This window comes from Harpia harpyja, chromosome 14, assembly GCF_026419915.1.
Source record: "Harpia harpyja isolate bHarHar1 chromosome 14, bHarHar1 primary haplotype, whole genome shotgun sequence".
Classification (NCBI taxonomy): Eukaryota; Metazoa; Chordata; class Aves; order Accipitriformes; family Accipitridae; genus Harpia; species Harpia harpyja.
Window position 1 is genome coordinate 15,554,290 of NC_068953.1, and position 22,287 is coordinate 15,576,576.

The 22,287-nt window shown below is 68.7% G+C and overlaps 2 protein-coding genes across 3 annotated transcripts; one reads left to right on the forward strand and one right to left on the reverse strand.

Annotated features, from left to right (window-relative positions):
• Window positions 1-1,302: 1,302 nt before the first annotated feature.
• SEMA4B (semaphorin 4B) lies at window positions 1,303-14,392 on the reverse strand. Of its 2 annotated transcripts, none has more exons than XM_052808738.1 (15): window positions 14,282-14,392; window positions 9,350-9,524; window positions 6,411-6,571; window positions 5,989-6,051; window positions 5,780-5,878; window positions 5,531-5,642; window positions 5,275-5,391; window positions 5,000-5,157; window positions 4,345-4,526; window positions 4,030-4,180; window positions 3,678-3,888; window positions 3,475-3,590; window positions 3,110-3,273; window positions 2,931-3,025; window positions 1,303-2,778 (listed from the first exon to the last, which is right to left on the reverse strand). In XM_052808738.1, the coding sequence occupies exons 2-15, from the start codon at window positions 9,450-9,452 to the stop codon at window positions 2,003-2,005; spliced, it is 2,508 nt and encodes an 835-aa protein (XP_052664698.1). In that variant the 5' UTR covers window positions 9,453-9,524; window positions 14,282-14,392; the 3' UTR covers window positions 1,303-2,002. The 2 variants fall into 2 exon arrangements, with proteins under 2 accessions (XP_052664698.1, XP_052664700.1); XM_052808740.1 differs by lacking the exon at window positions 14,282-14,392 and adding an exon at window positions 11,020-11,148.
• A 3,285-nt stretch (window positions 14,393-17,677) lies between these two features.
• Window positions 17,678-22,117, forward strand: IDH2 (isocitrate dehydrogenase (NADP(+)) 2). The gene is made up of 11 exons (XM_052808868.1): window positions 17,678-17,821; window positions 18,792-18,883; window positions 19,246-19,411; window positions 19,863-20,023; window positions 20,113-20,256; window positions 20,382-20,518; window positions 20,675-20,826; window positions 20,940-21,052; window positions 21,144-21,241; window positions 21,390-21,482; window positions 21,781-22,117. Exons 1-11 carry the CDS (start codon window positions 17,731-17,733, stop codon window positions 21,866-21,868), a joined length of 1,335 nt encoding a protein of 444 aa, XP_052664828.1. The 5' UTR covers window positions 17,678-17,730; the 3' UTR covers window positions 21,869-22,117.
• The last annotated feature ends 170 nt before the right edge of the window (window positions 22,118-22,287 follow it).

Genomic DNA, 22,287 nt, shown 5'->3' on the forward strand with positions numbered 1-22,287 from the left:
AGGCAACAGCCCTGTCTGTGCTTTGCAGCGAGCCCCTGGCCAGCCCAACCACCCCAGCAGCGCTCCCACCATGCCGGCAAGCCTCCTCGACGGAGCCGCTCTGCAAGACGATGTCCGGGCTGCAGCACCATATGCCAGGTGGGGCCAGCATGGTGCCTGGGGTCCAGCTCGCCCTGCAGGAGCACCGGGGTGGAGTGGCCAATGGCTGTCTTGGGGTGCCGGCGCGGCTGTTTCTCATGTACTGGCTCCTTGCTCCTGGCGGTGCTGGCCCTTCCAGCTTGGTGCCCCACGGTGCTGATGGTATCTGCCCACCACGGCCTGTGCCCCTGAGGCCCCGGGGGCCGTGTCTGCTGGCACAGCACCAGCCAACGCCTCCGGTGGCTTTTTTGATGTCCCAGAACAGGCTGGGCAGGAAGTTTGGTGCACTGGTCCAGCCGGGAGCGAGGTAGTGCTGGTCCCTGGGGGAAAGCCTGCCCCGACACGCCAGCTTGGTGTGGAGCTCACCGCTTCCCCCAGCCGTGCTCATGCTGCTGGCGCTTCCCAGGCACGAAGGTGCATGAGGACTCATGAGCAGTGCCGTAGCGTAGGTCCTGGCCGTCAGCTGTCATGGAGTCGGGTCCTGCTGGCAAAGCGGCTGGGGCGACTGTGCAGGATGGGGATACGGAGCTGCCTGCGCTCTGGGCTGGCAGTGGGGACCCACGTGCAGCACAACACCATGGTCCCAGGGAAGCAGCCGGCCACAGCCCCAGGCACTCACTTTTCTTCCTCCCGGTCACCTCTGCCTTCCTCCACGTCTTGTGGTGCTGGGACGGCATCACCCCATTGCTCTGCAGCCTCCCCACCTCCACCACTGTGGGGGCCACTCTGCTCTGCCCCCACCAGACTGCCCACTGCAGCATGCACCTCCATGCACAGCCCCAAAACAGCTGAGTGCTGCCTGAGCTCGCGGCTGTGGATGCATGACGCCCTGACAGCGGGGTCGCAGGGACTCTCTTGCACCAGCCCTGGGCAGCATCACTGCATGGGCACACAGCCAGTGCCCTGTGGGGCCCTGTGTGCCCCAGCCCAATGCTTGGCCAAGCACATGGGGACACTGCAGACTGCAGGAAATCTGACTGCGAGCACAACCCTCCTGCCCTGTCTTTCCCCACCTGGGCAAGGAGCGGCCGGCCATGGGCAGGTTTTCCCCCCAACCACAGCAAGAGCCGGACACAGTTCCTTTCCACAGAGCCACCAGGATGGTCCCGGCCACAGTCGGCCCCGGGAAGGTGCCCAGCCCTGCCGCAGCTGCACACACACGTCTAAAGGAGACACTTGGACTTTATATAAAAACCACAAACGTTTCTGCACACGCACATGGGGACATGGGGGCGAGTCGCTGCCCAGCCCGGTGCGGGGCGAGCGCCGCTCCCCGTACCCTCCCCGGGACACAATTCACATTTTCGACGTATTAAAAACGAACCAAGCACAGACACACAGCACATGCCGCGGGGTTGCTGCACCGGCACCGCCCGGTCGCACACGTGGCTCTGGGTCCCACAGTGGGACGTCACAGTGAGTCGGGGCGCGAGGGGGCTGCGGCTGCCCCCTCCTGCCCTCTGCATAGAGGGGGCTGCGGCCCCACAGAGCTGTCAGAGCCGCGGGCCGCACCAGCAGCCTGAGCTGGGCACCGTGTCCATCCCTGCAGTGGGGACACTGGGCTGGGGGAAAAGTCCCGCACGTCCCTGGAAGGCACGCAGCACCCCTCACACCTGGAGCTGCCAGCACCGTCCTGAGGAGCGGGGCCGGAGCAGCCAAGGTGATGCCCCGGGGACCTCCTGGAGGAGCCGAGCCCCAATGGGACAAGGTGGGGCTGGCCTCAGCGGCTGGGTGGGTGCCACAGCAGGGCACGGGCTCCAGGCATGCACACACAGACAAGACGGACCCCAGCCACGGTGCTGCGGTCCGGCGAGGCTCAGCAGAGCAGAGGCGGTCATGGGTGAGGGCTTGGCTCTTGTCCCCGTCACACCACCGAGTCCTGGATCTCGGAGCCCAGGCGCACCCGGGGTCTTTGGCAGGCAGGAGACACCTCCACGAAGCTGTCCCGGACGTGGAGGGGCCTCTTCTCCGACTCGGAGAAGGCGCGTGGGGGGCCTGGGGGCTCGTGCACAGGGGTGCTGACGATGTAGTTGTCCTGCAGAGCCTGGTAGCCCTTGTGCTCAGATGCCGCGTTGGGCAGGCTGCTGCCGTTCAGGGGCAGGCTCTCCACCGGCTTGCGGGGCGGCTTCTGGTGCCGGCCAGGGTCACTGGGCTCCAGCAAGGCTTTCATGCCATCACGGTGCCGGTGCAGAAGGAAGAGGGCCAGCACAAGGACAGCGGCGGCAAAGAGCACGCACATCACCAGGAACTCAGTCCAGTAAGTCTTGCCGTCCAACCGGGCTGCAGCGCTGCCCACCGCTGAGGTGCTCCGGGACGTGCTGACAGTCTCCAGGGCGTCCCGGCCAGCAGCCACCTTCCTGTTGGGGTCCGGCAGCCCACGGGCTGGCTCCTGCACACTCACGCAGTAGCTGGCCATCAGCTTGCGGAAGCCCTCCTCCAGCGACCAGCACTCATAGGTACCTGCCCGCTCAGGGCTGCCCACCAGGATGAGGGCCCCATCGGGCAGCACCAGGTAGGAGGCGTTGACGGGCGCCCCGTCGTGCAGCCAGCGCCGTGAGGCCAGGTTGGAGAGCAGCCGGCACGGCAGCGGCCGTACCGCATTGGGCGGCAGCTGGATCCGCTGGCATGAGGCGCCCGAGGCTGCAGGGAGACAACCCATGGGGAAGTCAGCGAGGCCGTGGGGACCCCAGCGGTAGGTGCGAGGGTGATGGGGGGTGCCGAGCAGGAGCCTGGGGCATGTGGCAGCCCCCGGGACACCCTGGCCTGGCATGGCAGCACCTGCAGGAGCTCACCTGGGGGCAGGAGGACACGGGGCCGGGGCTGGGAGGTGTTGGCCAGCTGGCAGAGCCGCTCTGTGTCAGCGTCCTCGATGTCCTGCGCCCAGAGCCTGGGGACAGAGAGGGGTCAGAGCAGCGGGGTGCTGTAGGGCGCTGTGGTGGGCAGGGGGATGGAGAGGGGGTGCAGCACTTACTGGGGGTGCGCTGGGGGGTGCCGGCTGGTCTTGCGGCAGGCACCCCGACTCCAGGCACAGAAGGGGTCCCGCGCCAGCACGCACTCGCCGCAGCTGCGGTACAGGCTGCAGTTGGCGAAGGGCACCTGAGCCACCGCCGTGTAAGTGGCTGCATAGACCAGGCCCTATGGGAGGGGGCACAGCGGGGTCAGCAGGCAGCCACAGCCCCAGCCCCAGAGCCATGCAGCAGGGTCAGCCCCTGCACATGCCTGCCCTCCCAGGCTCCCTGGCCCCCAGGCCACAAACAGGACCTGCCCAATGCAGACTGAGCCCACAGCATCCCCCCGCCTTGCCCCAGCCCCAGTGCGCCTGTGCCCAGCTCCTGCCTGGTCCTGGTCCAGCAGCAGCTGGAGAACGGGCTGGCCAGCGGGGAAGAGGCGGATCTCCTCGATGATGTGCACCCCGTGGTTCACACGCACAGCCTTGTGCAACCGTCCGTCATCTGCAAACACAAGGGCTGTGCTGAGTGGGGCCGGGGGTACACAGCACACCAGTACCCGCCCCATCGGCAGCCCGCAGCTGCACCCACCCGTGCCCAGGAAGAGGACGTCGTAGGTGCTGTGGAGGCCCTGTGCGCGGTGGACGCCGATCTGCTGGTATCGCAGGCGGCTCTGCAGCAGCAGTGGCTGGCTGCGCACGGGGCTGTCCATCAGGAAGTGGTCCTTGATGAAGTTCAGCACTCGGTCTGGCATCTGGAGGGATGAGTTGATCTTCAGGTGCCGCGTGTGGCTGGTGATGCACTGGGGAAAGAGGAAGGAGCTTGGCCAGGGCACGGGGCAGTGGGTGGGTGGGTGGCTGTGCTGTGGTAGCCACCAGGACCGGGAGACTGTGAGGGGCTGCCCCACATCCTGCACTCGGGCAAGCACCGAGGAGGCACCTACCGTGCCTGGCCGGGGCTCCGGCACGGGGCCGGTGTCCGTGTACCACTGCTGTGTCTCACGGTTCACCTCCTTGTAGAGCCCGCCGAAGGCTCGCTGCACGCTGCGCATGGGGAAGGCACACACGGCCGAGCTGCCCAGGCCACCCTTGTTCCTGGCAGGGGAGAGGCAAAGCCCATGGCAAGATCAGGCACCCCGGCTCCGCCGAGTCCCCCGTACCACCCCAGGAACCCGAGCATGGCCGGAGCTGACCCGCACCTCCATGACCACCCCACGGCACCACAGGCTGCTCTCCCGGGTCCCCCACCTGCCACTCACCACTGCGAGGTGAAGACCCCATAGAATAGCGTCTCCCTCCAGCGCAGCTCCCCTGGCGTGAGCACGAAGACGTCCTGCAGCACGTTGAAGGGGAAGCCGTCCTCAGGGTGCGAGCAGAGCAGCTGTGCCTTCAGGAAGGTCGTCCATCGCCGCTGCAGCACGCGCTCCCCTCCCTGGTCCCCCTGCATGACACACTGGGTCAGGGCACGATGCTATGGCCGCCCAGCAGTGGGGAGCCCCACGGGGCTGGGCGAGCAGAGCAGGGGTGTGTCCATCCATGCAGCAGTGCCAAGGCCCCAGTGGAGCAGCCCCGGTGTTGGGGAGGCACAAGCCAAGCAGTGTCTGAGGCGCCCAGGGGAGGGGAAACACGACCTGAGAGGAAGACAGGGCTTGTGTCCCCTCTGCCAAGGGGCAGAGGAGATGGGGAAGGGTTGCTGCCACCAATGGGGCTGGCAGGAGCAGCAGGCTCAAGCCACAGCCCCAGGGTGGGCACTTCAGAGCCGTAACTGCCCCAGAGGGGTCTCCCACAGGCACTGGGGTGTCCAGGAGCCTGGGGATGTAGACGTGCAGGGTGGGCCCACATCCCCCCCACCCCAGCGGTGAATGACATCCTGGGCACAACCCCCCACGCACACTCCCACCGCCCTGTGCCCACCTTGCACACACGCGCGATGCGGGAGACGATGGTGTTCTCGAAGTAGTCAAACTCCTTGCCCGTCTCGCTGAAGAAGAAGTAGACCTTGTCGTCATCGCCCTCAGGGTTGCCAGCAGGCAGGCTCTCCCGCAGGTAGGCTGAGCCCACGAAGACCGGGTCTGGGGACACAGGCACCTCAGCATCGCCCCGCTGCCAGGGCTGGCCCCCCAATCCCCACGCCTCCCCCATCGCGGGGTATGGGGACCCCGACCTGCCATGCCAGCCACGGCTCTCACCCTGCAGCCAGTTGAGGGAGTTCTCTGTCTTGAGGGCGATGCGGCTCTCCTGGCTGCGGTAGATGGTCGGCTCATTGCCCTGGAAGTTGCTGACAGTCCCGGCGTAGAGCTCGCCGTCTGCCAAAGAGACACTCCTGCTGGGACCCAGCACACGCCACCCGGCACAGCTCTGCTCCCCTGCTGGGGTCCATGCCGGCCTGGCCCCAGTTCAGCCCGGCTGCAGAGAGGGCGAGGGTCCCAGGGCGGCGTGCCTTACCGACCATGACGGCCGTGGACCGGTACTCAGGGTCAAAGGGGCAACGTCCCTTCCCGTCCTCCAGCAGCACCTTCCCCGACACGTCCCGCTCCAGGCTGAAGCGCTGCACATTCTGCAACGGGACCGGGCTGTGAGCCGGCAGTACCGCCAGCGCCTGTCCCAGCACCCAGGACCCCCACTGCAGGGCCCCGATGGTGCAGGGGGAGCCGCACCCCCAGCGGGACCCCTGGACCCCGTCCCCGTGCTCACGATGTAGGCGCAGGCTGGGCTGAAGGCACAGGTCCCGCAGGTGTAGAGGTGGGTGCTGTTCAGCTGCAGCAGCATCTTGATGTAGTTGTGACAGTCTCTCTGCAGGGGTGAGAGGACCCGGCTCAGCCCTCCTGCCCGCACCCACCCCAGCACGGGGCACTGCCCGCATCTGCTGCAGCCCCCAGATGCCCACCGGCAGCAGGGCTCACCTGGGGGTCCTTGCCCTTGAACACGCACTGCCTCTTCTTCTCATCATCAGCACTCCACGGCAGCTGCAGAGAGGGGACAGTCACCGGGAGCCCCCCATCACCGGCTGGTCCCCACACACCACCCACCTTGGGCTGGCAGAGCTCACCCCCAGCATCAATGTCCTCCCCACCTCAATCACACTAGTGAGGCAGCCACTGACTGGGGCCAAGCACCCTGCTGCCCGGGACGGCCGGGACACCTGCCTCCACACTGTCCTGAGCGGCTCCTGAATGTGTGGCAGCTTACACAGAGCCCAGACGCTGCTGGGGAGGGGACCCCCTGCACCAGAGCTGGCTCGGTGCCCCCTTCTCTCCCCGAGGGCAGCCCAGCCCCAGGGGCTCTGTGGTCCTGCACGGGGCTCGGCCCCCATCTGCGGGCTCACCCTGCGAGCCGGTGCCCCGGGCTGGAAATGGCTGGTGTTGACAGCGATGAGCAGCTCGCGCGCCCCCAGGTAGAGGGTGCTGCCATCCGGGCTCAGTAGCAGGGCTGTGTAGTTGGACACGCCGGGCACCTCGAACCGCTGCACGACCCGCTCGGCCGAATCTGGGGAGGCAGAGCGACAGGCATCAGCCTCGCGCAGCCCACACCGGTCAGCACCTGACCCCCCGGGGCCCCCATGCCACGGCTCGCTCCTGGCCCCTCTGCTCGGCACCGCTGCCCCGGCCTCACACCTCGGCCGTGCTGCCCACACAGAGCTGCCAGGGCTGGATCCGGCTCTCCCCATGCGGTCAGACGCACACAGCACTGCACCGCAGTGAACCGTGCACAGCCGCGATAGCGCCCGAGGGCAGCACCCGCGCTGCTGCGAGCACGAGCCACTGCCTTGTCCCGGCCTCGTCACAGCAGCCCTGCCCGGCACTGGGCACCGCAGCCAGGTCTGCGCTCGCCTGGCCGCGCACAGCCCCCCGGGGCTCAGCCCTGCGGCGTGGGTGGCCCAGCCCAGCCCCGTGGGGACCCCGAGCTTGCAGCAGGGAGAGATGGGTGCCGGGACCAGCTGCCCACCCTGGCTCATGGGGCGGCCCGAGCGGCTGCCCGTGCTGGATGCCAGGGCAGAGGCTGCAGGCTGAGTCACAGAGCGCCCGCGCACCCCGTCCCGCGTGGGTGGCCTGGCCCCGGAAGCCCTTCCTCTCCCGCAGCCACTCTGAATCAGATGGCCTGGCTGTGTCAGCGGGACACGTCGGGCTGACTCACGTTGCTAACTCCCTCACCCCTGACACCCTGCGCCCCAGGGATGCCTCGACCTTCCCCGACCCCCTGTCCGCTCCCAGATCCCTGCCAGGATGGCCCCGGGGCTCCTGTGAGCCCCCAGTCGGTGCAAGCCACTGTGAGGGCTCAAGGTGCTGCAGTGCCGGACTCTGCTCCTCTTCCCCTCCCCGGTCGCTCCATGAGCCCCAGCTACCACTGGACGGGGCGGCATCTCCCCCATCCCCAGGGGCTCAGCTGGCCCCTGGCCCAGCACCCACCCCTGCTCTCCTGCAGCAGCACAGAGGGAGGGATGCCGACCCCCCCAGGCATGGTCCTGCATCCCAGCACCAGGGTCATGATGCCTGCGGCGGGCAGAGCCCAGTGCAGGCAGCAGAGGGGCAGCAGGAGCCCCTGCACCCCACAGAGCTGTCCTAGCCCAGGGAGCTGCAGGAGCTGGTGCTGGCTGCCAGGGGACCTGTTAGGACAAGACCTGCTTCTTCCAGACAAACCTGCTGGAGCCACATCCAGTGCTTCCAGGGGAGCAGCTCACCAGCTCCTCCCTCCCACCAACCACAAGCCCCATGCAGCCGTGCTCCCCAGGAGCCACCGCTGGGCGCACGCTGCCGTCAGCAGAGCAGCTGGCCTGTGCCCCCTGCCCGGCTCCCTGTGGCAACACTGGGGGTCCAGGTAGGGACCCCCGGGTACTGCCTGCAAGCTGCAGCCCCTGCAGCCAAAGCAGCCTCAGCAAGTGGGCAGAGCTCGGCCAGAACCGGTCTGTGCAGGCAGGGCCGGGCAGTGCGGCTTGACGCGGTGTGGCACAGCATGGCATGACGCCAAGCTGGGCTGTCCTACTGGCTCCCGGGCCTCCCGTCCAGCTCGTCGGGTCCCAGATTTGCTGGTGCCACCACAACCATGGCCGGCAGTCACGGGAGCACGTGGCGGGGCCACGTCCACACCGACGAACCGCAGCGTGCTGAGCCAGGGAGTGCTCCCAGCTGTCTGTGCCTCTCTGCCAGAGCCAGCCCGGCCCAAACCACTGCACCCTCCCTGGCTGCCCAGCCAGCAGCCAGCACAGGACGGGCTCCGCTGGCCGGCAGCAGCTGGATTTAGCCATCTTCTCCTGGCAGCGCAGCCAGCCCAGACACATGTGGGCGGCCCCCACCATGCCACAGCCACAGCGCCAGACGATGGAGCTGGGCCCAGCAGCTGCCGGTGCCGAGCCCAAGCTGCCTGTGGAGTGTGTCCTGCTGCTCACCCACCCCATACCAGTTGCTGGGGGGGCTCTCTGCAGGGCAAGAGGGGTCTGCAGGCCAGACCCCCCATTTGCGAGGGGCTCTGCCTGGCTGAGCAGCCTCTTGGCTGTCCTTCCCCAGCCCCTGCCCCAGTGCAGCCCTGAACCCTGCTGGGGCCACGCTGCTGATGGGGGCTGCAGTGGGTCCCGGAGCAGCCTGGGGCCAGGCACAGCAGAGCAAGGGGCTGTGCAGAGCCCCATGGATGCAGCTGAGAAAGGAGAGCGCCCACAGGCACCTGGCTGCCCAAACGAGGATGAAACCACACGGCAGAGCAGGCAGGCAGAGCCTCCGTGGCCAGCTCAGCCCATCCCACGTTTGCACAGGACATGGCTGCCACCGCTGCCCTGCGTGTGGGGACACGAGCACCCCTGGGTGCCCCAGACCCACTCACACCCTCGCTGTGGGTCCTGATGCAGGGAAGCATGCCTCTTTGCTGCCCGCCTGCCGTGTGTGCAGCCCCGGGGCTCTGCCTTGTCTGAGCAGCACGGCCGCAGCCCTCGCTGCTGCTGCGCCCCACTGCCCGGCGGGCCCCGCTGCCCCGCGTCCCCCCACGTCCCCAGGGAGCGCGGCCGCCCCAGCCCCAGCCCCACGGTGGGACACGAGCCCCGGCTTGCCGGGCTGGCTGGGAAGGTGTTGTGCAGCCTCAGCACCGCTGGCTGTCACAAGGCGTTTCCACGCGGGGCCGCCCCGTCCCGCGGCGTGGGGAGCCCGGGGAGGGGAGGGGGGGGAGCGGGTGTGGGGGGGACCGGGCAGGATGCTCAGCCGGCCCGGGGTGGGGGGAGACCCGCCGGAGTCCCTGGAGCCCCGCGGGGCAGACACTCACCGTGGGCCGGCAGACACTCACCGTAGGGCAGGCTGACCCGCGGGACGGGCTCCTGCGCTGCCGAGAGCAGCACCGCCGCCAGCACCGAGTGCGCCAGGACCGGCAGCGCCGGCCGCGCCGCCATCCCGGGCCGGGCCGGGCAGAGCCAGGCCGGGGCCTCCGCCGCCTCCCGCGAAGCCACCCGGGTGCTGCAGACCTGCGGGGAGAGAGGGGCTCAGCTCGGCTCGGCCCGGCCCGGCCCGGCCCCGGCGCCGCCCCCGGCCCCGGGGCTGCCCGCCCGTTCGGGCACCGGGGCGGGACGGGGCGGCAACGCGCGGAGCCCAGCCCAGCCGTACCGAGCCAGGCTGTACCGAGCCGTGCCGGTGCCCCGGGCGGGGCAGGCAGCTCGGAAGAGGGGGTGGCCGGTTCCCCGCCGGGACCGCCCCCGCCCCGCCCCGCCCCGCCCCGCCCCGGCGGGACCCGCTCCCGGGGCACCGCGGTCCCGCGGGGCAGCCGGTGCTGCGAGCTTCCCCGCAGTGCCCGGCCCGGGGCAGGGACTGTGCCCTGCTCCCGCCCGCCCGCCCAGTCCCAGCCAGCGGCAGCCGGTCACCGTCCGGAGGGGACGGCGCTTTGACCCACGCACTAACAGCAGCCGCGGGCCCTGGCAGCCGGGGGTCTCCCCTGCACCCACACTTCCCTCCCTGCAGCAGGGAGAACCGGCTGGCCTGGGATCCCGGGGACGTCTGTCCCGGGAAAGGCTGGCCTGGGGATGTCTGTCCTAGAGATGTCTGTCCTGGGGACAGCTCGGCCCCCAAGGCTGCCACCAGCGCCCGTGGCTGTGTGGGGAGCGCTGCTGCTCCCACAGCCCCTCAGCTTAAGCTTTGCTCCATCTCCACTCTCTGCAGAGGCTCTCCCTGGCCATCTGGCCACCCTGCGCGCAGCGGGCTCTGGTCTCTGCTGGGCGCTGTGGCCTCTGCCCCGGCACAGCCCAGCGCTCCCTGCCCTCCCTCGGGGAACAATGGGCTCCCACAGGGCACAGCACCGCCAGGCAGCAGGATGCCTCTGCCAGCCCACCCCATGGGCCAAAGCTCGCCAGCACCGGTGTCCACACAGGGCAGCACCCAGGTACATGGGACACATCCCTGCCAGCCCCAGTGCCCTGTCCCTGGGGACTCCGGGATGAGCGTGGTCCTGGTGGGGCCGCAGCGTGGGCTGGGTGGCGCGGGCGTGCCATCGAGCAGGCAGTGCTGGGCCCAACCCTCTGCCTGGCCCCAACCCTCTGCCTGGCCCCATGGTGGGCTCTGCACCCCGGCTAGGGAGTGGGGGGAGCTCGCAGCCCCCCGCCAGCAGCACATGCAGACCCCAGAGAACTGCCTGCTCGTCCAGCGGTTGCCGTGGCAACGCGTTATTAATGACAGCTGCTTATTTTGCCATGGCAACGGGGGGAAAAGGGTCTCTCCTCGCAGCAGGCAGCTCTCCTGGGGCCGGGGCTGCCCCACCACTGCCCTGCCCATGTGGGGCAAAGCTTCACTCCGTCCTGCTTGGCCAGCCCCGGCCCCAGTGCCCCGGGCCATCGCCATCCCACCAGTGGGGCCCTCTGCGAGCCCCCTGCCTGGGAGAAGCGCTCCCCACACTCCCGAGACGGCTGCGCCCACACTCCCATGGTCTGCCCGCTTGGCACTGCCGGATGGTTCCTGCTCCTTGGGCCGTACCTGGTGCCCAGGGACTGGGACTGCCGGCTGTGTCCCTGCCTCCCTCCTTGGCTCAGCTCCCTTCTTGCTCCTGCTGTGGTTGCCGGTGGCCGACCTCCCTTCCTGGCCTGAGGACAGCCCTGCCAGCTCCACCCCACCTCCTTATCAACACCCTTTGCCCAGGAAGTGCCACAGACGGGACAGGGCTCTGCCTCACGGAGCCCAGCGCGTCACCCTGCCTGGGGTGGGAGCAGACACTCACCCCTGCAGCCACGGTCCGCCCTCCCCACGGCACCCCGGGGGTCTCTGGGGGACTCCGGGCACCCAGCCATCGCCTGTGCGTGGCCGTGGCAGCGCCGTGCCAACATCCCGGTGTGATGGCACGCAGGGAAGGGAACCCCCCACGGGGAGGCCAGCTGCTCTCAGGGCAGGCAGGGAGGGCAGGCTGCCCCGGCCCAGGCTGGGCAGCGAGCAGGCAGCGGAGTGAGGCCAGAGCCTGCGCCTTTAAAGGTGGGCGGCGAGGCGCTCCCCACCGCTGCTGGCAGCCAGGCCTGTTTACGACAAACTCCCATTTATCTCCTCCGCCTGCCCACGCAGCTTGCCAGCGCGGGGCAGCGCCAGGGGCACCCTGCAGCACCCTGCCCTGCTCGCACACCCGCGCAGGCGCAGCGGCCGGCCGGGCCGGCATGTGCGTGCCCTGCACGGCTCTGCAGGTACCTGCACGCACAAGTGTGGCGGCCGTGCCGCCGTCCCAGCCTGCCCTTTGCCTGCAACAGCGGTTGGCGATGGGGAAACTGCTTGGGGTGCCGGGGCCCAGGCAGCACCAAAACCTGTGGCCTGGGGTCACCAGGCAGGCGGGGCGGTGGTTTCTGCACCAAATTCCCACGCCAGCACCCGCCACCCTGTTCCCGCGGGCGGCGGGTGCCTGGGAAGACGTCTGCGGAGCTGGGTGCCGCTGCCTGCGAGGAGCAGGGCTGGGGCTGCATGCGCCCCGCTGCTGCTGCTGCTGCCTGTGTGCTCACGCCTTCCTTCTGCAGCCTGCCCCAGCACGGGCAGCAGCGCAGGCAGCAGCGCAGGCACGTCCCCCGCTCAGAGACCTGCACCCGGCTCGCACACAGCCTACGCGCCCAGGCTCTTCCTCCCGACCCACATCTCCTGGGGCTCGCACGCACGCCCCCGGCTTGGCTTTCTCCTGGAGGCTGCCAGACAACACCAGGCGGTCCCCCCGAGTCCCCCCCCACCCGCGGCCTCCTCTCGGCCGCGCACACGCGCAGAGCGTGAGCGCGCTTGCACGCACACCTGCAGCCGCGCAGGCTCCCAGGCCATGCTGATTCACGCACAGATGCTCCCAGACCCAGCTGCTCAGCGCCAGCAGCTCGGAGAACGCCGCGCGTCCCGCTGGAGCTGGGCTGCCTCTCACGGCACAGCCACGGTCGGCGCGTCAGGGAGGAGTATGGCGCAGGCACGCCGGCTCTGCTTCGCTGCACCCCGGCAGCCAGCAGCCCCAGGAGAGAGGCCTTGCTCAGGACGAGGGACAGGGGCAGCGGCTGGGGCAGCCTCCAGCCTGTGGCACAGGAGGGCAAAGCCCGGGGCTGGTCCCAGTGCAGGGCCTGCGGGGCATGGCCAGCTGGGCAGGTCACCGCAGGGCTCCCCACAGGGCCCAGGGGCCCCAGGGTATCCTCCCCGTCCCATGGGCACTGGCCGTGCCACCCTGCCCAAGCCAAGGGCCTCCCATGGGGCCACAGCCCTGCTCTCTGCCCCCCCCCGCAGCCACATGAAGCCTGGCTGCCCCCATGCCCCCCCGGCCAGCTCTGACCCCACCGCCAGCATCTCCCGGCCAGGGTGCTGGTGCCTGTCCGACAGTGATACACAGCCAGCCCCATGCTGCCCCACAGCATCCCCTTCACCCTGGGCAGGGCATGCTGCGGAGGGCCCTGGACCCAGCCCAACATGCAAAATGCACCCATCCCGTTGCTCCTATCACTCCCATCGCTCCCTGGCCCCACGTTCCTGTGCGACGTCGGGCTCAGCTCTGAGGACTATGGGGTATCCTCACGGCCCAACCTCTCCCCTCAGTGCCAGTGCCTGCCTGCACCGGCATACACACTGCCTGCACACGCACGCTGCCTGCCCAGGAGGCCGCAGGACACACGGGGTGCTGCCCTGGGCCCCCACTGCTTGTCAGGCACCCCTGGCACAAGACAAGACAGACAGCGAGCACCCCTTGGAGGGCAGGGACGTGCTGGCCTCTGAGCCCAGGCACTTCTGCACCCCGGGGTGTAGGAACTGGGGGGTCCTGGCTTGGGGATGTGTGACCCCTTCCCAGCCATCCCTGGCCCCACAGAGCCCAAACCAGTGTCAGTCTCCTTGGCCCTGCTCACCCTCAGCACAGTGGCACTCTCGCTGTGGTGCTGCCTGGGGGAGGAGGGGGTGCCAGACACCAAAAGCAGCCACAGGACAAGCTGGAGCAGACACTGGGGACCAGTGGGGAGACCCCGCAGCCCATGTGGCCCCAACTCTCCCTGCGTCCCCAAGCCAAAGGGCTACTTTGGCACCTAACAGCATCGCCAGGCACAGCGGCCACACGCGTGGGACACGCAGCACATATGCAGCCTGCGAGTGCCCAGGGCACATCCACACAGGCAGGACACGCTACACACATGCGTGCCCCATACCTGACACTGAGTGTGCACACACGCCTTCTTACGAGCAGCCCATAACACACGTCCAGAGCACTGCGTGTGCACTTCCGTATCCTCAGCCAAGCACTGTGCGTAACACATGTAAACACACGCAGGGAGGCTTACGGGTTGTACACACCCAGGATGGCAAACACACCTGGAAACACCCCCACGGAGAACAGCCCCACACCGCAGGGCAGGCTGCCGTCCGCGCACCCACCCCGAATGCGCCTGCACCCTGCACGCACACACACACACGTGCACACACATGCACACGCACACAGGCACACACACACTCACACACACGCACACGCACCCCCAGGCCCTCTGCCACCCTCTCGGGGAGCCCCGTGCACATGCACACACAGACCCTTGCACGGGCCCTGTGCACGCACACACACTGCGCACCCCAGCACACCCCTGCACACCCCAGCACACGAACCCTCGCAGGCACCGTGCTCACACACACACACACCCCCCCACACCCCCCCACCCCCCCGCACGCAGCCGCCCACGCACACCCCCTTGCACACACACACGGCCCCCCCCGTCCTTCCCCGTACCCGGTGCGCCCCCCGCCCGCCCGCCCGCCCGCTGCTCACCGGCTCGGCGGCGGGTGCGGCGGGAGCCGCCGGCAGCGGGGGCGGCTCCGGGGTCCCCGCCCGCGGCGGGCGCGGGGCGGCTCCGGGCGGCTCCGGCTGCTCCGCCCGCCGCTCGCAACAAAGGGCCGCCCCGCCCGGCCGCCCCCGCCGCCGCTCCGACTCCCGCTCCGCCACCGGCACCGGCACGGCTCGGGGTGTCTCGCCCGCCGGCCCCGCCCGCAGGGGGTCGGGGACAGGAGCCCCCCCCCCGGGGGGGGCGGTTGCTCTTTGCTCGAGGCGGGGGGGGGCGGTCGGTCCCAGTTCTGGGGTGCGGGAGCTGGGGGGGGCCCTGGCTCAGCGCCGGGGGAGGGGGAGTCCCGGCGAGGGGCTGGCCGGGGTGATGCCGGCCCCGGGCTGGTGCTGGCCCATCCACGGGAGGATGCTGGTCCCCCCAGGCAAGGCTGGCCACCTGCCCCCCTGCCACCCACAGCGCAGCGAGGGGCCCAGCAGTGCCGGGGAGCCGGCAGGGAGCGTGGCTTTGGGGGGCAGCAGCATTTGCCGTGCCGGGGGCCCTTCCCGGGTGGGAGCCTGCGGGGAGGGGGGTCTTGTGGGGCAGGGGGCCGGCAGCCCCAACAGCAGAGGTGTCCTTGCTGCACAGCGGCTGCGGGGACACCCAGTGCATGTGCACGTGGCTCCAGGCGTCACTGTGAGGTCCTCGTGGTGACACCCGGCTCCAGGCATTTTGGGGTAGCTCATGGTTCGGCATCTCGTGGTGACGCTCAGCTCCCTGTGGTTTGGGGTAGCCCATGGCTCCAGGTGTCCCTACGGTGACACATTTGAAGCTGGAGGCTGCTGGCCAGGCATCAGTGGTACGCATAGCTGCCAGGGTCTGCAGAGAGCCTGGGTGGGCGTGTCGCTCTCCTGGGGTGCCTGAGGAGCTGGGCAGCAGGAGCCGATGGCCCTCGGAGGGGCTGGCCAGTGCTCGGGCCCAGGGTGGGCAGGGTGGGAGGCAGCCGTGCCCTGGGTGCAGAGGGGTGAGCATGGCAAGGGGCTGTGCCGCAGGGGTGTGACGGGGCTGAGCTGGGCAGGATGCACAGCTGTGCTCCAGTGTGTGGGTCCAGCAGGCGGAGCCCCCCCAGCCCCAGAGCAGAGCTGCCAGCACAGCTGTGGCAGCAGTGCCAGCCTTCCCCCAGAGCCAGCGTCATGGGCACTGACCTGCTGGCCAGCGCTGGGCCAAGCAGGGGTCCCGGGGCCAGCCAGCTGTGGCCCCGCACCCCCATTCCCAGAGTGTCCTTCCAGCCTGGCGGTGCAGCGTGCAGTTTCCATCCCTTCTCCTGTGGCCGAGCGCTGCCATCTGCCCGCCTGGGCCACCAAGACCCTTGGCAGCCTGGCTGCTCCACCTGACGTCGCGCCGTGTCCCCGGAGCAGCTGTGCCACCTCGCCTCGTGCAGCACAGGCGGCACTTGGCCATGCCATTGGCATGTGCAGAGGCTCTGCCGCAGGCAGCTGCCTGCTCTGTGTACTCCTGGGCCTGGGGAGGCATGGGGAGGGGGTGCTGTGCAGGGTCGCTGGTAGGAGGCTGTGCCCCTGCCCCACAGTCCATGTCATCCCTGGCCCACGCTGCTGCCTGGCAGCCCTGGGGGATGCAGACTGCTGCCGAATGGGGGGCCACAGCCCCTGCCCCCCAGCCTGCAGCCCAGCAGCTCAGAGCGGTGCCAGTGAGGGAGGCCCACGTTTGGGGACAGCACTGCTTGCACAAGGAAACAGAGTGCATTGCCCCGCAGGGCACACGGCCTCCCCTCAGCCTCCCTGTTGCCCCCCTCCCACGGGCAGACACGGGGCTCCCTGCAAGTGTGGACAGACCCCCCCCTCTCCAGGTCCTTGCTCATTCTCTGGCTCTTGGTGCCCCCAACCTGCTGGGGCCAGAGCCCTTCCAGGACAGGTCGCTCCCTGGAGGCCCAGACCCTCTGCAGCCAGCCCTGCCAGCCCCCAGGGACCCTCCTGGGGCCAAGCACGCTTGGGGGAAGCTGGTTTAGCAGCAGCCTGGGGCGTGTGGATTGGGCTCCGGCCAGGGATGGACTTCTTTGTTTGAAGGCAGCCCTTCCCTGGGACAGTGCCACATGGCTGCTCTCATCAGCGCCAGTGGAGCCCATGCTCCGTGGGGGGATGGCCGCCGCGCTGGCATGACCTCGTCCCTGCAAGAGCCGCGGTCACTGGGTGGCTCTGACCGCGGGGCCAGGAAGAGGGCAGCCGGGGGGGGCAGCGCTGCGGCCGGGCGCAGCTGGGTGGCCCCCCCGGGCCCTGTGCTGGGGGGACAACACCACCCACTGCCCTGCTGCGGGGCAGCCCCAGCAGCGCTGGCCATGCAGCTGCAGGGCTGCTGGCAGGACAGGGTGCCACAGCGAGGGCAGAGGGCAGTGGGAGTGGGAACGCCCAAGACCCCAGCATTGCCCTGGGGCGGTGGGTGCCGGCCCCCCCCAGCTGGCAGCCCCACATACTTCTGCTCTGGTTAATGTTAAAGGCAGGTAGACGTCAGTGTGCCCAGCCCTGCCTCCCCCCCAGCCCCTCTGCCTGGGGCCGGCAGCTCCAGCAGGACTGTTTTTCCTCCCAGAGCAGGATCTGCCCGTCCCCTGTGGCTAAAAAAAGCCATCGGCTTGGCCCGTGCAGAGGGACGGCAAACCCCCTGGGCTGAGCAGCCTCCTGGCTGTCCCAGCACACCTCCTGGCTCCCGTGGACATTCTCAGGGAGCCCCTGGGGTGCATCACCCCCCTCCTCTCCATGCCGGGGTCAGGCGAGGCGAAGGTGCCCCGGAAAATGGCGGCAGCTGCCCTTCCCCGCAGCCGCCTGTCCCGCTGGGTCCAGCTGCCCTGAGTCACGCGCTGGCAGTGTGTAGGATTGCTCACTTCTATGTAGGGAAAGCCTGAGCCGGCTCCAAGCCCTGGGCTCAGCCGGCAGCATGTCCCCAACCCTGACGTGCCCGGGTGGGCCACGTCCCTTTGCTAGGAACGGGGACCACAGCAAACCCACCTGCTCCTCGCACCCCACACCAAGCAGAACCGGTGTGTGTGTGTGGGATGCACACAGTGGTGGGGGGGAACAGCTTGACCGCCCGCCCTTGCCACCTCATCCCAAGGACCCCAGTGAAAGCCGATCCCCGGGCTCGCCGGTCACCTTGTGTTTTGGCACCGCTTGTACCCAGCAAGTGGCATCTCACCCACCCGGGGGGGGCACCCTCCCGCCATGTACACCCCCCCCCCCGCGAAGGGCATCATCCCCCGTGGGTGTTTTGCAGATGGAGTGTGCTGCCTGATTGGGGGGGGTGTGAAGCAATGGCCCGGGTCCCCCCCCCTCCCGTGGGACCTCGCGCGGGGCCCCACGGGGGGGGGGGCCGGGCACGCACCGCCCCGGGGCGGAGCGAACCGCCTCCCCGCTCCACCGCCCCCGTCGCGTCCGCCCCGTCGCACCCCGCCATGGCCGCCCGCTACCTCCGCGCCGCCCCGGCGCTAAGCCGCTTGGCCCGCTGCCCCCTCCCTGCCGCCTCCGTGGGGCAGCGCCGACACTGTGAGTGGGGGGTGACCTTGGGGGGGGGGGGAAGCCCTCGTGACCTTGGGGACGGAGAGGGCGGCTGCTCCTGCCCCGAGTGGGGTTTGCACCAGTCCCGGCCCACGGAGGGGTTTGCACGCTGGGCCAGCTCGGATTTTTTTTTTTTGGGGGGGGGGGGGTGGTTTGCAACTGGATCTGTACCCCCTGCTTACAGCCGGTTCCGGGATGGGGCTGGGTTTGCTACCGGTCACGGACCCACGCGGGGTTTTACACCCGGGTCTGGTCCCGGAGGGTTTGCTCTCGGTCCTGGTTCCACGTGGAGTTTTGCACCCCAGCTTGTACCCGCTTTGACCCTGGAGGAGTTTGTTCCTGGTCCCGGTCACATGCGGGGTTTTGCCACCCAATCTGCAGCCAGGTTTGGCCCCCAGAAGGGATCGTTTCTGGTCCCGGTCCCACGTGGAGTTCTGCAGCCCGGCTTGGCCCCCAGAAAGGTTTGCTCCTGGTCCCGGTCCCAGTCCTACGTAGAGTTTTGCAGCCGAGCTGCACCCAGGTCCCCCCCCGGAGGGGTTTGCCTCTGGTCCCGGCCCCAGTCCCGGCCCCACATAGGGTTTTGTAGCCCGACCCGCAGCCAGGCTTGGCACCCAGAGGGATTTACTCCCGGTCCAGGTCCCACACAGGGATTTGCACCCCAGCTTGCACCCAGGTCCTGCCCTGAGAAGGCTGTGCACCTGGTCCCAGTCCCGCTCCCACGTGGGGTTTTGCACCCTGACCTGCACCCAAGCTCGGCCCCAGGCAGGGTTGGTACCATGAACTGGCCCAGACCCCAGTAGGGTTTGTGCCTCGACCTGCACCTGGCCCAGAGCAGGGGTGGCACTGGAACCCTGCTGGACGTGGGACAACTCCTGGCCCCACGCCACGGTGCAGAGCTGTGGGGCCGGGGCCGGCGGGGCCGGGCATGTGCCCCTAATGCCCCACCACCGCTCCCTAGATGCTGACAAGCGGATCAAGGTGGCCAACCCGGTGGTGGAGATGGACGGAGACGAGATGACGCGGATCATCTGGGCCTTCATCAAGGAGAAGGTAACGGGGTCCTGCCTGGGGTGTCGCACAAGTGGAGCTGGCGGGTGCTGTACAGGGGAACAGGTGGCTGTTGTAGAGGGGACAGGCAGTCCCTGCGCACTGCCCTCCCTGTCCGTCAGTCCTCTGTCTGTCAGTCCATCTGCAGGAAGCAGGTGGTGAGATCAGCGCAGCTTCCGGCGGGACCTGGAAGCGAGGAGGTCCCGGGGAGGGGGGACCATCCTGGACAGGGGGGACTGTCCCAGGCAGGCAGCCGTGGCTAGGCTGGGGTGGGGGCCAGGGCTGGCTGTGCCGCCATGCATGGTGCTGCTCCCTGGGCACCCCGCACTGTCGTCCCCCCCCCAACGCTCTCCCGGCACCCCCAGCTCATCCTGCCCAACGTGGACGTCCAGCTGAAGTATTTTGACCTGGGCCTGCCGCACCGGGATAAGACAGATGACCAGGTCACCATTGACTCGGCGCTGGCCACCCAGAAGTACAGCGTGGCCGTGAAGTGTGCCACCATCACACCGGATGAAGCCAGGGTGGAAGGTGGGCAGGGGCCGAGGGCCCGAGCTCCCGCTGCAGTGGGGGTGGTGCTGGCAGCGCCGTGGGGTGCTGAGCCCCCCGTGTGTGCCTGGCCCTTCTGGGTCAGCAGTGCCTCCCCCCCACCAGCTCAGATTTCTGGTGGGTTGGGGGCTGTACCGCTGCCTGGGCTGGGGGCCCTGGTCTTAGTGCTGTGGTGTCCCCCCCCACCAGGGGGATGCTGCGGGGACCCCGAGGGTATGAGGCTGGGGACAGACCGGCCTCTGCCCAGTGCCACTCACGAGCCTGTGCCGGCTGTCCCTCTCCTTGGCTGGCCCGGCAGCGGGGCTCTGGCAGTAGCCCACGGCATGGAGGAGCAGGGGGGGCGCTGGCAGGGGCTGGGTGCTGGGCTGGGGTGATTGCCGGGGCTGTGCCTGGTGGGAGGGTCCCTCAGGAGCCTTACCTCTGCGCACCCCAGAGTTCAAGCTGAAGAAGATGTGGAAGAGCCCCAATGGCACCATCCGAAACATCCTGGGGGGGACTGTCTTCCGAGAGCCCATCATCTGCAAGAACATCCCTCGCCTGGTGCCTGGCTGGACCAAGCCCATCACCATTGGCAGGCATGCCCATGGCGACCAGGTGAGCCCCGCGCGGCGGCCGCCCGTGGCACGGGGATGTCTGGCAGCTCCTGCTGGACCCTGTGCGATGGTCTGCCATGCCCCTTGCAGTATAAAGCCACTGACTTTGTGGTGGGCAAGTCCGGGACGTTCAAGATGGTCTTCACGCCGAAGGACGGCAGCGGGGCCAAGGAGTGGGAGGTGTACAACTTCCCCGGCGGTGGCGTGGGCATGGGCATGTACAACACGGACGAGGTAACGGGGTGGGACGGGGGCAGCTGGTGGGGTCCCTGTGGAGCGGCATGCCCTGCCATCCAGGTGGACCTGGGCCAGGCTGGCGGGACGGGGGTCCCACGGGGGTCCATGCACTTCCCTTGCAGTCCATCTCGGGCTTCGCTCACAGCTGCTTCCAGTATGCCATCCAGAAGAAGTGGCCTCTCTACATGAGCACCAAGAACACCATCCTCAAGGCCTACGATGGGCGCTTCAAAGACATCTTCCAGGAGATCTTTGATAAGTACGGACTTGGAGGAGCTCAGGCTGCTGAGGGGCGAGAGCTGCCCTGAGGGGGCTGACTGCCCCGAGGAGGGGGCTGTTGCCCAGGGCTTGGCTGTGGGACCCAGCCTGGGGTGGGCATGGCCAGGCGTGGCTGACGCCTGCCCTGGGCTCCTAGGCACTATAAGACGGAGTTCGACAAGCTGAAGATCTGGTACGAGCACCGGCTCATCGACGACATGGTCGCCCAGGTGCTGAAGTCCTCCGGCGGCTTTGTCTGGGCGTGCAAGAACTACGATGGGGACGTCCAGTCAGACATCCTGGCCCAAGGTGAAGCGGTGGGAGGAGGTGGTGTAGGACAGGTTGGGGTGGTGTGGGGCGGCATGGGGTGGGCTGTGTGCGGTCACCCTTCTGGAGCCACCCTGACCCCCATCCCACCACAGGCTTTGGCTCACTGGGGCTGATGACCTCTGTCCTGGTGTGTCCCGATGGGAAGACCATCGAGGCCGAGGCAGCCCATGGCACTGTCACCCGCCACTACCGGGAGCACCAGAAGGTGGGTGCGCTCTGCCTGCGGCGAGCTGCCTGCACTGGCTTGCCTGTGGCATGCTGCCCATGCCGGGCTGCTGAGCATGCTCTCTGCACAGGGGCGACCCACCAGCACGAACCCCATCGCCAGCATCTTTGCCTGGACACGTGGCCTGGAGCACCGGGGCAAGCTGGACAGTAACCCGGACCTGATCAAGTGAGCAGGGTGGTGCGGGGGCACCCCGGGGTGGGGGACGCTGCCAGCAGCCACCCTGGTGCCAACCATCCCGGTCCCAGCCATGGCGGGGTCTGCGGCAGAGGGGTGCCGGCTTCGCTGGAGCTGCGTGTCACGCTGCCGTCCCCAGGTTTGCTCAGACGCTGGAGAAGGTCTGCGTTGAAACCGTGGAGAGCGGGACGATGACGAAGGACCTCGCCGGCTGCATCCACGGTCTCGCCAAGTACGTGTGGCTCACGGGGCGGAGCGGTGTGGGGCAGCCGCTTGCCACGAAGGCAGGCTGGCCATGTGGGGCGGCCGCTGGCCTCCAGACGGTCCCTGGGGACTCAGGGCATCTATTTACAGCCTGCGGGGTCGGGCCATGCCTGCGGCCAGGCAGGGGCCACGTCCCACACCCAGGGCTGTGCTGTCCACCCCGGCTCTGCCCCTCCCAGCTGGGCTGGCTGCTGTCTGTGGCGGGGGGTGGACAGGGACCCCCCCTGGCCGCAGGACCCCTCCAGCCCCTCTCTGTGTCCCCGCAGCGTGAAGCTCAACGAGCACTTTGTGAACACCACCGACTTCCTGGACGCCATCAAGAACAACCTGGACACAGCCCTGGGCAAGCAGTAGGGGGGCAGGGGGGGCCACCCAGCCCCGCTGTCACCCGGGTGGATGGGGACCCAGCGCCGCTTCCAGCTCACCGACACAGCTCAGGAACAGTTGAATAATTTTTATAAGCAGTTTTCTTACGAGTGTTTTTAAAGCCTTTCTAGCAGGGATGTGTAGGACCGGGGAGGGGGCCCAGGGGGGCCCATCCCGCACTGATTCATGTACCCTCCTGCCTCACGGTGCCAGCAGCCATTAAACACCTCACCGGCCCATGGCACGTGGTGGTGGCATGGCTCTCGTGGCGCGAGCATGGGGGGATGCCGGCCGCAGGAGGCAGCCAGCAGCTAAAGAATTTGCATTTATTAGAATTATTGCTAAACAACTCTTCAAACCGAGGAGATAAAAAATAACTAAAACACAGTAGGCCTTTGCACAAGGGG

Bases quoted from the DNA above. Each gene is read 5' to 3' on its own strand.
- SEMA4B (XM_052808738.1), bottom strand. From the start codon at position 9,452: ATGGCGGCGCGGCCGGCGCTGCCGGTCCTGGCGCACTCGGTGCTGGCG. The intron at 5,879-5,988 runs GTGAGCCCTGCT...TCACCCCTGCAG, and splicing joins TCAAGGGCAAGGACCCCCAG to AGAGACTGTCACAACTACAT. The intron at 2,779-2,930 runs GTGAGCTCCTGC...GTCTCCCTGCAG, and splicing joins CCGTGTCCTCCTGCCCCCAG to CCTCGGGCGCCTCATGCCAG.
- IDH2 (XM_052808868.1), top strand. From the start codon at position 17,731: ATGGCCGCCCGCTACCTCCGCGCCGCCCCGGCGCTAAGCCGCTTGGCC. The intron at 20,024-20,112 runs GTGAGCCCCGCG...TGCCCCTTGCAG, and splicing joins GGCATGCCCATGGCGACCAG to TATAAAGCCACTGACTTTGT. The intron at 21,483-21,780 runs GTACGTGTGGCT...GTGTCCCCGCAG, and splicing joins TGCATCCACGGTCTCGCCAA to CGTGAAGCTCAACGAGCACT.